At 33.9% G+C, this 17,380-nt stretch overlaps 1 protein-coding gene across 1 annotated transcript; it reads right to left on the bottom strand.

The window, feature by feature from the left end:
• Nucleotides 1-702: 702 nt before the first annotated feature.
• On the bottom strand, nucleotides 703-16,322 carry LOC145669160 (gustatory and odorant receptor 21a-like). Its single transcript, XM_081737494.1, has 4 exons — nucleotides 16,300-16,322; nucleotides 9,802-9,873; nucleotides 6,561-6,650; nucleotides 703-1,046 (listed from the first exon to the last, which is right to left on the bottom strand). Exons 1-4 carry the CDS (start codon nucleotides 16,312-16,314, stop codon nucleotides 918-920), a joined length of 306 nt encoding a protein of 101 aa, XP_081593620.1. The 5' UTR covers nucleotides 16,315-16,322; the 3' UTR covers nucleotides 703-917.
• Between the last annotated feature and the right edge of the window lie 1,058 nt (nucleotides 16,323-17,380).

Here is a 17,380-nt window from a genome sequence, read left to right as displayed (position 1 = left end):
TCGTGTTCTGTTTGGAGTTTGGACAGAGAGAATGACTTTTAAGAATCAGAGCAGTGGTTATCTCGCTCAACATCCAAGAAGGACCCTTGCTGTCACCATGGTAATTTATCGCTCTCGGGTGGCGAGGAACCCTAACTATTTTAACGGACAGACACACACACATACACATAAACAAACTTTCAAAATTAACAGAAAAGAGAGAAGCAAAAATTTTAAAGAGAAAGCAGTTAGTTAGCAGCAAGAACTGAAGAAAACAAGATCAGAAAAAAAAAACTTCTCGCTCCGGGAATTTTACATCCTATAATTTTCTTGTTCTGTTTATTTAGTGTTAACAATGTCCAGATAACAGCCTACGGATAGTGCTGCCTAACGAACAGAAACTCGAGTAAGGATAACTGTAACCTGGTGATAATTTAAACTTTAGGATACCTCCTCGTATTTAGCAGGAATAAAAAAAGACTGTTGACTGTAAATAACGTATGCACAGTTATCTATAATATTAGAATAAGAGATTTTATTCCTCATAACGAACATACTGAAATCCTCATGACGAACATACTCAATATCGGCCTAGAAAGGATATTTCGCCTTTCGTTCCTATGGTCTTCATATGATATGGCGAAGAGATTCAAAAAGAAAATGATTAATTATGTAAATGTATGTAATGATTCAAGTCACTATAATTTAGTATAACGCCTGTAGTGTACATTTCAATAAATAAATAAATAAATATGGTTTTATTAAACATGTTACTAAGGAAATTAAGCTAGTGGTGGTCCATCCATATTTAGGTTAGAATTTTAAAAGTTTATTTTATTTGACTGAAGATATCTACGTGAAAATGGTATGAAATACAAATAATAAAATTTAGAACAAGAATATTTTCTTTTTCTTTTTTTTAAAAAAATAGAATCCATTTAGTAGCATGTACAGTTTTCGCATGAATGGATCACAGTTGTCACAGCAGAACAGTTTGCTTCATTTTGTGGCATTGAGATTTTGAATTGTACCAGCACCACAAGATAAGTGACCACAGTGCTGAAGATCTGAAAATGAAAGATAAATTATATTTTAATGTGAAGTTCATAATGCACTTTCATTCCAAATGTTGACTAACAAACAATTTTTAGTATAAAGTAGCCATAATCTTTAGTTAACCTTATCCATAGATTTAAGCAGTATTCTTTGTTAGGAGTAGTAAAGCGTAAAGACTACATGTGACCACTAAGAAAAGACAAAACGGGGCAAGTCAAAATGATGGACCCGATTTCAGAAGTTTATTCTATGAAACCTAATAAGAATATGTTATTGTGATACATGTGCTACGGAAGGTAAACTGTCAAAGTTCTCTTCAAACATATCACAAGTGTTGTATGTGAGCACCTCCTGTAACACGGCACACATCAAGTCGATAGTCTGTCTCTTGACATATCTTTTGTAGCATGTTGCTATCAATATCAGCAATTCATTTCATGCTCGATACCTTTTGTAGCATGTTGCTATCAATATCAGCAATTCATTTCATGCTCGATACCTTTTGTAGCATGTTGCTATCAATATCAGCAGTTCATTTAATGCTCGATACCTTTTGTAGCATGTTGCTATCAATATCAGCAGTTCATTTAATGCTCGATATCTTTTGTAGCATGTTGCTATCAATATCAGCAGTTCATTTCATGCTTGATACCTTTTGTAGCATGTTGCTATCAATATCAGCAGTTCATTTCATGCTCGCTGCTGACTCTTAGCGATAGAAAGTTGAAACTCTGCGTGAAAATTAAACTTTGAAAGTTGACTTTTCGAAGTGCATGTCTTACGATAACATATGTTTATCAGATGTCACAGAATAAACTTCTGAAATGAGCCATCATTTTGACTTGCTCAGTGTATATATATAATTTGGTAGTTAACCTTATAATTAGCTACATGTACAGTGCGTAAATAATAACAAATTTTCCAGCAAAATAAAAAAAATGTCAATTGTTAGTGGCAACAATGTACTTTTTAACGCATCAAAATTTCATTTTTCGATGTACTCGGAAACTACACATTATAATTTACCCTAAAGCATGTTATTTTATTCAGCTTGATCTAATTTATCGACTGATGTACCATATATTTGTACATTTTAGTTAAACAGAAATTAATAGACTTAAAAGAAAATAGGCTATATCTCATTAATATTATTTACTGCTGTCTTGCTAGTGAAGCTAGTGATCATAAAGAAGAGCTTAATAAATATTTCTCCATCAGTTTCTCCTCATTAAGTAACAAGGTTCTCGTACATCATTAGTTTGTAGGTTTTGTTTGTCGAAAAAAAAAATTTAATGTTTATGTTACTTATTATATGTAACACTGTAATCTGTCAGCCTGTGCGTACAGACTCTTTCCGTCTCTAGGACAAAATTTTCGACAAACTTTTAAAAAATAAATTAGAATATAATAAATTATATTCAGACTCGTATCTTAAAACAAAATAATGTCTAGGGTAATTAACTTAATAAACAGGTTTATAGCTCAGGATCTTATCTACATATGAAATCATAACACATGAGTTACCTCTATTAAAAGTTTATTCAGAAAAAGTTGATAATTCAATGAAATATTTTTCTTTAAAATTGCATGAGAAATACTGTTGGGTATTCTCTTCTCTAATTCCTTAATTATTCTCTAGTTTTAGTAAACTTAATAAAGCTAAGGATTCTCTAATTATGTGCCTGTGGCAGACAGAAGGGTTAGCCCTCACTAAAAGCGTCCTCTGTCAACCTTAAATTATAAAGGGCATTGACTCACTACATCAAAAGCCCTGGCCTACGACCCTATTTCGTGTACTCCCTTAAATAGGAGATGCACTAGAAGGATGTCTATCTAAAACTTATTATAGGGATAGGTAGGTAAGGAGAATGAGTTCGCCTTAAAGTAGCGAAAGATCCTTAAATAGATCTGGCAGGTAAAGGTTAGTTAAGAACCATACTCCCTGAATTAGGAGATGTGATTCAAAAAAAATAAAAAAAATCTAAAACTCTATCAGTAGCCTCTTACGAGTCCACTTCGAGGGATCGAACCCAGGAATCTGTGTTCAGAGTATTCATAAAAACCTATTGCGTCCTGCAAGAGGAACAAATTACCTTATAACCGACCAAAGCCGTATACAGCTTCAGATTTGAAACACGTACTCAAAAATCCTAGTATCAGGGAATTGTTAATCTAAATGCCATATCCACCTAAATATGGAATGTAGCATTTCAAGGATCAAATCCTGTCCCTATTCTACAGGGCCTAATTCCCTAGAAAAAATCTGTTTCTTGAATTAGTATAAGAATTATATTTCTATATCCCTTCTTCTCACAGGACCTCATTTTAGTCCAAGAAAGAAGTCCCTCAAAAATAAAAACCTACTAGAAGGTAGAACCTAATATAGCTCATGCCTTCTGCCCTATTTAAGACTCGGAGAACCTGACGAGTCTAAGCAAGACCACCGTAATACTCCCCTTCATTTACTTGAAGAATAATTTTCTCTTACGGGGAGAAAAAACTCCCACTCGGCTCACCGAGCCGAGTTCGCCCTGTAATCTACATTTTTGCAGACTGTCCGAAGTCTCCCCCAAGACTGACGGTCAACTGACCTCTTCCCTGTAAAAATCTTCCGTTTATATAGGAAAGCTATCGTATCAAAGCTATGTAGAAAAAACGAATGGTGGGGAGGAGGGTGTCCTCCTACCAAAAAGAAGCGTTCTCTGAATGCTTAGAAACTGACTGTTATTCCCTGAAACAGAGTTGCTATCTAACTATTCTTTTTACTAGAGGTAATTTTTGTAATAGCTGAAAATAGAAATAATATAAATATACATAGTAAATACAACAATTACATTTACATACAATTAATAATAACAATAATAATAATAATAATTAATTACCCAATGACCAGATCTGGATTTCTTAACCTAATAATAACTTAAAATATACAAATCAATACCAATATACTGATATAAAACATATATAAAATTAAAAACATTATTTAAACATAAAAACCAGCAAGTGATCCAAAAGTGTCACTTGCAGTTTACAAATTACTATTTTTCTTCATTTTCCCGAAAACTGCGCATGAACTTTCACTCTCTCGTAAATCATTTTGTTCAATGCAATACCTATCGATTGCTATATGTCTCATCTTCGGAGATAAGCATTCGTTACATGCTGATAATATTATACAATAAGACATTTCATATATAGACACTTATTGTTGTACACTGGTTTTAAATAAATTTTCCAGGAATTGATCAAACGTTAGTTTTGAGGCACTTGATGACCATTCTATCAGCAATTACAAAAAAAAAAAAAAAAAAAAAAAAAAAAAAAAAAAAAAAAAAAAAAAAAAAAAAAAAAACTTTAATAGGTACAGTTTTACTATACGGATCCACAGATTGTACAAGGTAGTCAAAAGTTTAGGGAAGTCTTTAATTTGTCCATTTTATGTCTAGAACAGAACCCAACGAACCTCTGCGAGGCTTCTAACCCGTTTCTACTCCTACTGCTACCCTACTTCTATTATTACTTATACTATGGATCCGTGTAGTAACACTGCATGCTTTAATCTATAGTGATATGTACGGCTGTGTGTAGTGGCTGATCATACATATATATGATAACTACATTACTGTTTGAGCAGTCAGCTAATATCTTCGAATGCAGCCAGCTAATATCCTTCACTTGAAGAAGTATTTTTAGTTTAATATCTTTCTCAAATCATACGAATTTAAAACAAGAACATACAAGGTGTCTCCAGAAAGAAACCGAACTTTCAAGTAATACGATCAATCAAAACAACTATCCTTGACTTTCTGTTTGCCAGCACCGCGTAATGGTATGCTTTCTAAGTATTTTGCTAATTGAATCACACTGTCTTGTGTCATTGTACGTGTGAGCGTTGGACTGAACTTACGTGTCATGCTTGTGGCAATTTTGAAGAAGTTTGGAAGACCAACGTGTGTGTATCATGTTTTGTTTTAAATTGGACAAGACCTTTACAGAAACTGAAGATGCTGCATTCGGTGTAGAAGGAAGAATGTAAGGGCCGAACCCAGTATTATGAATAATTCAGTGGAGTTATTGAACAGGAAGATCGAAGACGAGGCAAAAAAAAAAAAAAAAAAAAAAAAAGGAAGAACGAATGGGATGATGTTCACGTTCAGAAAATGCGTGACGTTCTACAGAAAAAAAAATGTCATTTGACTGTGTGCGAAGTGGCTGAGCAAGTAGAAACCAGTAAATCGTACTGTCATGTGATCTTACTTGAAAAAGTAAACATGCATCGTTGCTGCAGAATTCGTTCCACAGTTGCTAACAAATGGACAAAAAGAAACACCTGTAGAGGTCTCTGAAGATCTTTTGATTATCTTATTGAAAAACAGAACAGCAGGTGAGAGACTTGGGAGTATATCTATGACATTGAAACAAAGGTACAATAATCTCAATGAGTGGAAAAATCTTTTCCGAGGCCCAAAAAGCACGTTAGTCATTCAAATGTCAAAATGGTGCTTTAAAAAAAGGTGGTATTTTTCATTATGATTATGATCTACGTGGTCAAACCATTAACAAAAAGTATTTAACAATGATGAAGCGTTTGAGGGAGTCTGCAAGAAAAGAGAGGCCGATAGCTTGGAAAAAATGCAACATAAAATGTTCCTGGCCATTCGGCGGTCCTTATTAGGGAGTTATTGAACAATACACCTATAGACCAATACTACCAATTTGGCACCTATAAACTTCTTTCTACTTTTTAGAAAGATCTTTTGAACCAAACAAACAGTTACGTAATAATACTTCCTCGTTTCCAAACCTGGATAACGAGATTTTTTTAATACATCAAACAATTTCGAGTGATTGTTTTAATATCTAAGATTCTGCTTAATAGAAATATTTATCTAACATATGTAGATACTTCATATCTTTTGTCTAAAATTATGGAACAATTGTTACTTCATGAGAAGTTAGTTTAATTAAATTAAAGAAAATAATAATTTTTTCAATAAAAGACCAAGAGTCGAGTGCCTATAAAAATCCAACTTTATCTTATTGCACAAGGAAAATGTCAGATCTGGTAACATTGATTTCCTTTCTTCTTAGCATGTACTCATCCACTAGTAAACATAAAATTTTCTTTTACACAGTGGTAAACGTGACTGTTGGTTACTGCTAGTGGCCGACAGAATTGCAGGCAGCTATATATGCATGTACTTATTCAAAATACATTGAAGCGTATTTTGCTGGCGTTAAAATGTTTGTGCTTGACGGTTTAAGTGAATATCCTAAATATATATGAATCGGCTAATGGACAAACAGTACAAGGTTCAAATTCGTACTTCATGAATATTTAAATAAGAAAGTTATGTTAAAGTGTACCACATACGAAATTCATTTTTAAATTATCTAATAAGTTGAAAACTGTAATATCCATCCATAGGATTTTTTTTTTTTTGTAATTATTTAATAGTTGTTTTTGGCATTAAGTACGGTGACTTAATGAACTTGTACTGTTCTTCCACTCACTCGTAACTTACCGACGTGAGAAGTGCTCTGTTTATTTGAACAAAACCTCCAAAGTTGATAACTGGTTTCCTTGAAGATAAAAGTTGAAGAAGGAATTGAAGCTGCAGGAACACAAACAAGATCATTATTTGCAAATAATCAAACAATATAAAATTAAGATCTAGAAACAATTCATAAAGAAAATATATAATACACCTGGGGAATTACATTTGAAATCTGAAATAAATTATACCAAATACACAAATAATAAACTGAATATCTCGATTAAGGAAAAATATGTGAAGAATACCATCCATGTGAACTACTAATTCATCTTAGGTATAATATTAATTCAAATATGATGAAGGTGGAAGAAATATCAGATTCAGGAGATGTTAAATCGTAGTCTTGGACGTTATTCAAAGTAAAATTCGAGTCGTAATTCTACCTGTATTTTACGAAGCACTAATAACCTTTACTTACTCTGGCAGGGTCTCACAGATTTCCGTCGTCATATGATTGTAAATTAAAAGATGACGCTGGTATCTTATCTGTCCTTAGAGCAGTGGCGTAGCACACTTTTGTGGGCCCCCCCGCAAAGTATAGAGAAGGGGCCCCACTTGTAAAGCCGACACAAGTAAGGTGGAAGTTCTACTTCTTTAAAACTTTATTCGTCGCAAGACTTCGGGGCCCCTATACATCGGGGCCCCCCCGCACTGCGGGGGTTGCGGGGGCAGCTGCTACGCCACTGCCTTAGAGTTTGTCGTAAACTATAGACCTATTGTATTAACAAGAACAAGAACAAAAAAAAAAAAAAAAAAACAATACTATGACTTTTTGCAATATGAGCTACTTAGGGTCTCAGATACCCCACCTGAATATAAATATGTTAATACTTTTTTTTTTTTTTACTGAATTCCACGAATGATATCTTATCATTGTATAAATGTGATGTTTTATATACTGAACCCTCAAAAGATGATACCACTGACTCCTTTAGTGGCTAACTCACTTTCAAATGGGAATGAAATTGCGTTAAAAATACATAAAACTGTACCATTATCTGATGCAGTATGTATGTTATATCACAATTTACTTCAAAACGGCAAGATAACAATTAAATATCAAGAGGATTGCTCGGTTTCTTGAATACAGTTTGGAAGAGGAAACAAACGAACAAATTGAAAGCAATATAATAAGAAAAAAAGATCAATTGGAAGAGAGTAGATACACAATCAGTAGTAACGAATCTTGTCTTGAGAAAATACCTGTAGGTGACGGTGACATGGTACAAGAGAGAAATGACAGTTATTTTTGGTATAAAATTTAAAGTAAATAATGGATGAACGAATAATAATATAGTAGGGAATTTAACTACTTAGCATAGAATTTTTCTTATTGGGCTAGAATTTGTAGTATTATTTTACTTAAAAATAGAAAACGAGCCTAGAAAGCCAGGAATATCTGCAATGACAGACCAATGGCTAAACACTCAACAACATTAAATTAAATGCTATCTCGCTACCTGCAAGGGTTAGTGGTGTGTTCTACTAGGAACTTTTAAGTTTACTTCAGTACATAAGACAATTCCAATACCACTAATTAGAGGCGAATAGCAGTTTCAGAAGCTACTGCTCAATTTTGCAATCCCATAACGATGTTCAATTGTTTTCTACATCATTAGAATATTTTAGACATCTTTCCATCCATGTTTATTTTTATTAGACTCGTGTTTCAAACGTACTGATTGCATTTATATTCAAAGTTGTACCAACTTGGGGCATTATTGTACTGTTATTGGGATATATTTTTAAATGTTAAATGTTATTTTTAAATGTGTACCGAGTATTTCAATATTTAACAATCAAGTATTATTACAAATTGCAGTTTGATTCAAATTTATAAAATTAAACATTTTCCTAAATATTATTATTGTTTTCGTTTCCTTAAAGTTCTTTATGGTTACAAAGTATTCCACATTTCACTCAATTTCGAACTTTCCTCTCTATTCAATATGGTATAACTTTTTAGTAATCTTTTGTATCCATAAGTGAATCTACATATAACTGACGCATTTTGAAACCAAATTTTATGCCTTTCTCCTTGTGCACGTTGCGCTAATGCTGGCTTCTGTGGTTCAATTAATTAATTAATTAATTATATATATATATATATATATACCTTATATGTTCATCTTTGTATCTAGTCTTCATATTTGGGGTGTCTTATCGTTGTAGCATTTGTCTGATCTTTAAAGGTAAATGTTAATTACTTTAATTTCATATTTATACAACAAGTCTTTAAAACCTCAGACAAAAACAACACTCTGTGAAGGAAACAATTGGACACAAAACATATATATTCAATATCATGTGAACGTGGCCTAACATACATTGGACAAACGGGACGTACAATTAATACTCAACAGGTCAATCAACAACAACAGAAAATATTATTATTATTAGCCTTGGTGATAATGCAACTGAAAGTAATGATATACTACAATAATATCTTACAATATTTCTGTAATAACTTTTAACGCATAAAGAGTTAAATTTTCTTAATTACCATTGCTACTTTTAGTTGTTTTCCGCATTATTCTTGAACTTTGAACTGTATAGAAAGAAGACGAGATCTTGATTTAAAGAGAAACATGTTAAAATTTTCTGAGAATAAATTTTCAAGAACTAATATTTGTGATTGTGAGCTAGTGTTCTTCATTTTCTCTAATTACATCATGGAATATAATATTTTGAAGAACATGTATCAGTTAAAACTAATTTTCATGATTAGTGCATTACATTTCACTAGTTGCGAAGTCAGAAACATTACCTTGCTTTAGTAAGCCAAATTAAATATTTTTCAGTAGCTTACTTTTTAGAAAATGCGTTACATGAGCGATATAATTTTGCTACTGTGTTCTATATAGCTATTGAAATTATGAAGTATGGATCAAAAAGTCATCTATCTTTACAAATCTGAGATTCACATATATATGATTATAGCACAAAGCAAGTTTTAAAAAATAATGAAAGTGAAATCACACTTATGTGTATTGTAGGCACAAAAAATATCTATTGCTGCTAATTCGTCGGCAAATTTATCAAAATATCTAAAGATAGTTTCATTTAATCTCAAAACCTAGCATAATTTATGCAAGATCGCTTAATTTTTACGTGGTAAAGTAGTAAGATTATTATAATGTACACTCATGTTCCTTTCAAGAGCTAGAACTATTATCTGACCTACACTGTAAATTGAGTGTATCTGTACCTCGTATTTTGTATCAGCATCCATTCGTGTGGTATCGATTGATCCTACGTCTTCTTCCAAAAATTTTTTAGCCTGTGAATTATAAGCATGACCTTTATTTACTTGTACTGACATGCATTTTGATTACATAATGTGATTGTATATGGTAGACAAATATTTTGTATAAGACATCTAATAAAACAGTATTAGTAATAGTAGTGCTACATTACGAACTCATACTTAGTTCTAAAGTATCATCATTGTCATAATTATTTAGGATACAATGGTTCAGTGGCAAAGTGCTTATCTCTGACGACTAGCTTGTCTAGTTCAATACCAAATCATAGGAGCTTGCAGTTGCCAGCGCCCCCTCTGGAACATTTCTCCTGATTGTGTTTCCTTCAATTTTGTTGTCTTATCAGTTATTTAATAACCAATCACCTTCAATTTTGTTGTTTCATCAGTTATTGCCAATTGGCTAACTAGTTAACCAATCACTTGCATCTATCACACTTTTTCTTCATCTATTGGGTAATACTACACTTACAATTTCATTTTCTCCTTTGTTGCATCTCACGCTATATTACCTTCCTAGTTCACCTAATTAGTAGCGGCATGCCTTTGGTGCACAAGATCCAGGGTTCGATTTCAAATAGAGGAGAATCAGACGTATTACAGTGGTTTAGATTTCACTTTAAATTATATGTAATGATGAAAAGACAGCAACTTATGATTGCACGGATTTCACCAAATGTTCAACTTTTGTTCATGATAACCTCGCAATTGTCGGATAAGAGCACAATCTGTGCAGAAATACAGGCTTCAAGAGCATTTGTCATCCTAGTGTGCACGTAGGTCTACGTCTAGTTCACTCCATCCGAGACTGTCCGAGCCACATCATCGAGCCGCTCGTAGACAGAGAAATAACGGAGCGTTCCTCAATAGGCAGGCTATCATCTTATGTGATGCCAACACCAAATCTCTTCTCCGGTGTTCCAGGGTGCTAGATGAAAGGGGATAAGAACAGAGGAGCTTATAGCAGAACAGAGACTGGTTATATGTAATCAGCAGTCATACAGCCATCTACTCTAACAGAGTAGGATAAAACGGGAATATTGATCTCACACTGACCAACGAACGGGCATCAAGTGTAGTGCTGGACTGAACAAAGAGTGGCGCTGTTACATATAGCTACCACAACATGATACTGATAATTGCAAGTGACCGATTGAACAGCTTAGATAGAACCCTCAATACCTTAATTGGGCTCTGTTTAGACCTTCCACAAGTCATAGTGCTTGATGTGAATCATTCTACAACAAGAATGAGGAAGCCACTGTAGATCAGGCGTTCAAGGACATACATGAGATGGTCGCTTAGACATAAAACTTGAACGAAGTTCTATATCTAGATATAAGCGCTTGCCAAGGAATATGCAATATTCTGGAAACAGAGAAGAATTACTTCCTCATAAGATCCACAAAAACTCTATTAGGGAATGAAAGGATAATATGACTCCCAAACGGGCGACTAACATGTGCCATTGGGCCTGACACTGTATGCGGTACCTCCGTTGCATGAACTGTCCTGCCCTACCGGGGGAAAGTAGAGGTCACGACCCTTCTCCCAAATAGTGACTTACACGTACCATTGAAACTGGGAAGAGATCTTAACATCTCAGAGTTTATGTGGTATCTCAACACGTAAAAGAAAGGTAGTCCTTGGACGATCGTACTGGAAGCAGAGGTCTTCCTTCTGCCTGGAAGGTGTCCAACTAGAAACTCAAGGAAGACACCAATCTCAGATATCTGGATAAATATTTCATATCCCAGTGGAAGGGAAAATATTAACTAGGTTAAACCTGATATCAATCCCAAAAGGCGATATGAAACATAACATTAAACACGGAATGAGAGTATCCTGAGGTGTTCGCTGTACCTCTACTCAGGGATGTACGCAGGAGGTGGGTTCTGGGGGTTCGGACCACCCGAAATTTCGACTTTTGTGTAAATTTAGCCTAATTTTAGTGGCAATTTTAGGAATTTTAATATAAAATACCCTCATATTGACCCCCCGAAATAAATTCTTGCGTACGCTACTGCCTCTGGGCGGGATCTCATGTGGTTCGGATTCCAAGTTAATCAGTAGGTCCACGTCTCATATAGCCTCGCTGCTGAACGGGACGTTAAACACAACTCAACAACAACAAGCTACTGCCTCTACTCGATAAACTGTAACGTTTGAACGATAAAGGTAGGCAGGACCAGGAATCAGTAAACCTTCCCCAGGGTTGCCATGCCTGCAGAATATGGTAGGACCTGACTCACTAGTGGTACTGTCTTGGCTAGTAGGTCAACTAGTTAGCACTCACAAGTAAACCTTACGTTTGGGTGAATCGAGTTTCTGACGGAGACACATATGAGAAAGTAGTACTAAATGTGGTCAGTATTTCAGTGAAGTTATAGGTGCGAAGCTCCAGGGGTTTAGGAGATATAGCTACCAGAACATTACATGGAAGTACAGAATAGTCTTCATACAGTTGGAGGTGAAAGCTCTATAAGACCTCTTGTAACGACAAAAGATGAATTACAAATATATGGGTACATATTAGGACTAGGGAGAAGTCATATAGTAAGGGTATATCTGACGGCGGCCATCTTGAAATCCGCCATTTTGAATTAAGGTTAAGTTTTTAAAATAGGAATAGGGTCATGTGATACATGATTTAAGACTCGAATTCAATCAGAAGAACAATGGTGACGTTAATTTTGATTTATGTGCAATTGGTAAAAAGTTACAGGGAAATTAAATATTGTTGCAGCATATGTATTAGTCATTTACCCCACCTTGTAAATTTTGTGTTAATGATAATAATTAAATAAAAAGCAGGTGGATAAATATTAGGTCTATGGTAAGAGTTGCCTTGATGGCGGCCATGTTCAAATCCGCCATTTTGAATCAGACAAAAGTTTTAAACAAAACGCATAACAGTGACATCTTATTAATAGCAAATTTGCCATAAATCCAACGGTATAACCATTTTTGCTTTATCATTATTCAGCACAAAATTAAATGGGAATAGAGTAATGCAATAGATGACTTCGGGCTAGAAGTTAATCAAAAATATTATGATAGCGTTACAATGTTAGTTGTTTGATGCTGTACTTGCACGCCATTTCGTTGTTTTTCTTGTATCGTGTTCACATCTATTTCTCGTTCGCTATTTAAAACTTTGTCTGATTCAAAATGGTGGATTTGAACATGGCCGCCATCAAGGCAACTCTTACCATAGACCTAATATTTATCCACCTGCTTTTTATTTAATTATTATCATTAACAAAAAAATTACAAGGTGGGGTAAAGGACTAATACATATGCTGCAACAATATTTAATTTCCCTATAACTTTTTACCAATTGCCCGTAAATCAAAATTAACGTCACCATTGTTCTTCTGATTGAATTCGCGCCTTAAATCATGTATCACATGACCCTATTCCTATTTTAAAAACTTAACCTTAATTCAAAATGGCGGATTTCAAGATGGCCGCCGTCAGATATACCCTTACTATACGACTTCTCCCTAGTCCTAATATGTATCCATATATTTGCTATTCACCTTTTGTCGCTACAAGAGGTCTTATAGAGCTTTAACCTCCAACTGTATGAAGACTATTCTGTACTTCCATGTGATGTTCTGGTAGCTGTATCTCCTAAACCCCTGGAGCTTCGCACCTATAACTTCACTGAAATACTGACCACATTTAGTACTACTTTCTCATATGTGTCTCCGTCAGCAACTCGATTCACCCAAACGTAAGGTTTACTTGTCAGTACTTCGATCTGGACGCGCAATGGGCGTATCCCACTCCGTAATGTAGGGGTTGCATGTCCAATGACAACAAAGCCGAGAACAAACCTTGATGCACGAAGACTTTATTGAGGTTCGGATAAGCGAAATACTGGCCAAGCAGTCAAATGGTATCTGTTCATAAAATAGGCCGACACTCGACAGACCGAATCTCGTCCTTGGAAGCAAAGCAAAAGTGGGATATGTAATATAATACTATATATCTAATGTAGGTCTCATTCTATATCCTCGTTTCCGACAAGAACGTAATTACAAATCAATTAACGGGATACAGAATGTATACAATATAGCATCATAAATGAGACAAATTAATGTTGCCAAAATATTTGAAAACAAGCGCCTGAGAAGAAAGTAGAAAACTTTTCCTTATTAATTTACATTATAACTCAGTAGTTATTTTGCTATAAATAAAATATTATAATCCAAAATTCAAGAAAACATTATCTAACAAAAGGTTTGGTTTTCTTTCTGGTATCAAATCCCAACAGGTTTGTCTTATACGATTAGATTAGTAAACAAATTTGACGTACGGGTAGTTTTAAAGAAATATAATCCTAAACCATGGAGAAGTTTGGTCAGTTCAAACAACCATAATGATTTAGTACTAGTTATCGCAGGAGCACTGCAACGTTGTCTTACTCATTCTGACATCAATAGGCAAAATTGCATTCAAAGTCTCTTAAGAGCAATATTTAAGAATAAAATTTAAAGCACTATTGTTTTAACCGTGTGGTAAATGTAATTTAAAAAGTACTTTTGTTATGAAGGAAGTATTTTCTACCTTGATTCTCATGTCCTACCTTGCTGACACATAACATCCATATTGGGAGTAAATTATATATATGTTCACTGATTTAATATATAAGTGAACATATAATGTTAAAGGATTTCCGGTTAGATCGCTGATATATTTCCAAACCAAATAGTATAATCTAACCATATACTAAAGACAAGGATATTCGTTTTCATTTATGGAAAATTCATCACAGATATGCATCTTACAGACATGCACGAACTTTGGAAACATATTAATGTAATTGTTTCAGTGGGAAAAATGTGATATATTAGTTTTAACAATAAGATCTGTCAAGACCATAGCTCTCAGTTTTCCTTTTGTTTTACGTAAGAAACAAAAGTATCATTCACTTGTTACTTGGTTATTCTAGTTGTGAATTCAAAACATTTTGAACTGTAATATAAAAGATCTATAATTACTAAACAGCGTGTTTTTCACAATTGTCATATTTTCATTCTTAGAAGATTATATTTCATAAAGAGAAAGCCTGAAAATATAGATAGGTTTCATGTTTGTAAGTCATATGCTAGTTAAATGGAAAATATTATTGCAGATAAAACATAATATTAAAGGTTTTCGGTATATAATGTTGACCTAATATTTCCCAACCAAACAGTATAATCTAACCATACACAGAAAGTTTATATCTTAGAAGTCCTTTTTAAAATAAAGCGTTACTTAATTCTTGTTATCTACAAAAAATAATAATTTACATAATTCGAATTCGCATTTTATGATGCCATACTTTACTACTATACACATGTCTAGTTGATGTTTAATTATATTGCCAATGATACGATATTCAAAATATGCTTCCATAAGTTGTAAAATAATACAGAGAGTGTGAACTTACAAGGAAAGGACATGAACCTGTCAACAGGACTTCCTAATCAAACCTAGTCGATTCGATAAACATAACAAAGATGTGTTCATGCACAAAAAAATAGGTGCCATGGGCAACGGAGTAAGTTCCTGGGGCCCATTGACCCTGTTAGTATAAAGAAAGTGGTAGACTCGCAGTGAAATAGCTATTGCATCAACACTGTTCATTGGAGAGTAATGGTTTATAAATCATTCTCTTCAGCACGAAACAAGCTTTCCAGAGATGGGGTCCGTAACCTACTTGAGCAGAAAAAACTGGGAGAATGTCGGGAAAATTTGCTCCATAAATCTCTCCCATCAACTTTGGACCCCTCTGGAGTGGCCACGTAAAGGCACACAATTTAAATGTATCTCAAGAAATAGTATTGGGGATAAGAAATGTGAATACCAAGTTTTGTATTGATAGACGGAATAGATATGAGAGAAAACCTTGTATACCAATACGTACACGATTTCCCCTCATACCTATTCCGTCTAGCAATGCAAAACTCGGTACACACATTTCTTATCCTTTATAGTATTTTTTGAGATACATTTGGATTGTGTGTTTTTACCCGGGGACACTTTAGAGAGGGCCAAAGTTGATGGGAGGGATTTCTGGAGCAAATTTTCCCGATATTCTCGCAGTTTTTCTGTTCAAGTAGGTTACGGGCCTCAATACATAGGATCTCTGGAAAGCTTGTTTCGTGCTGAAGAGAATCAACTATAAGCCATGACTTTTCAATGAATAGTGTTGATGCAATAGCTATTTTACTGCGAGTCTACCATTTTCTTTATACTAACAGGGTCAATGGGCCTCAGGAACTTACTCCGTTGTCCATGGCACCTAATATTTTGTGCATGAACATATCTTTGTTATGTTTATCGAATGGACTAGGTTTGATAAGGTAGTTCCGTTGACAGGTTCACGCCCTTTCCTTGTTAGTAACTATTATTTACAAATAATTTAAATAAAGTACTTGAATAACTAACCTCTTTACCTAACATTTCTGCCGTTGAACAATGCGATACTATAATAAATGTAAACATCAATCCAATTACAACTAAAGACTTGTTTGCTCTTAAATCTGTAAATAATGAGTCAATAGATGCATACAAGCAAAGTACAAAGCAAACAAGAAGCAACAATTGTTGATAAAGAATAACCCATGTAAAAGAGATACTCAACTGATCAACAATAGAACATAGGCTCTGATACAGAATCCTAATTCGTTGGACGTATTGAGAATATACACTTCTAAATTTGTTCTTGACTACCAATTTAAATTCTAATCTGAGAATATGAAATGATTTTCTGCAAGTTACACAACACACATTAAACAATACATTAGTAAACAGAAGAACAGAATGTTCATAACCGATAAAAGGATAAAACCAAAACGGAAATGGAATCCTACCAATATATACATTACTGACTTCAGCCAGAATTAATACTATAGCTACAGTTGTAACTATTGATATTGTTCTGGTCTTAAGCCGGAATTGAAGATGCTCTCCTCTTAGTAGATATAAGCTAGATTCAAATGCATGCCACTGCTTAAAATATTCTTTCATCTTTATCATACTAAACCAACATAACGGTAAACTAAGGATAGCATTGCAACAGTATATTATGTATTGTGCATGCGCCACGACATTAATAAACCCTTCCATACTCAAAGTGTAAGAGGAAATTTCATTGGCTAAGATGAAGCAACCACATACAACAGTAACATATAGACATATGGAATATAAAGAAATCCAAAAAGAAATTCTCGGTTCTGTTTTATAACCATAACTGAAAGGAAAACATCCAAGTAGTTTTCCGAAGAGAAGTAATAGATTAATATCATTGATAAATGAAGATTTTGGGATAATATTCCCAACAGCAAATATCATAGCTGTTTAGCGTTTGATAAATGAATATAACTCCACTGAAATACGATGTATTTTAAAGCGTAAAATAATGGTAACTTTAATATTATTATGACACACAGAATTCATTCAATAAGTCATTGCTTAAATCAAGTAAATATTTCTTTTATGTATTTGTCCTTCGTAATATAAAATGAAT

Source organism: Thermobia domestica, chromosome 13 (assembly GCF_964235325.1).
Source record: "Thermobia domestica chromosome 13, izTheDome1.hap1.1, whole genome shotgun sequence".
Taxonomy (NCBI): domain Eukaryota; kingdom Metazoa; phylum Arthropoda; class Insecta; order Zygentoma; family Lepismatidae; genus Thermobia; species Thermobia domestica.
This window is presented reverse-complemented; position numbering and strand designations above follow the sequence as displayed.

What these genes read in the sequence shown, in the direction of transcription:
- LOC145669160 (XM_081737494.1), bottom strand. An exon ending in ATGCTGATACAAAATACGAG is followed by an intron (nt 6,651 to 9,801) that starts GTACAGATACAC and finishes GTGTTCCTGCAG; the next exon opens with CTTCAATTCCTTCTTCAACT. An exon ending in ACAGAGCACTTCTCACGTCG is followed by an intron (nt 1,047 to 6,560) that starts GTAAGTTACGAG and finishes TTTCATTTTCAG; the next exon opens with ATCTTCAGCACTGTGGTCAC.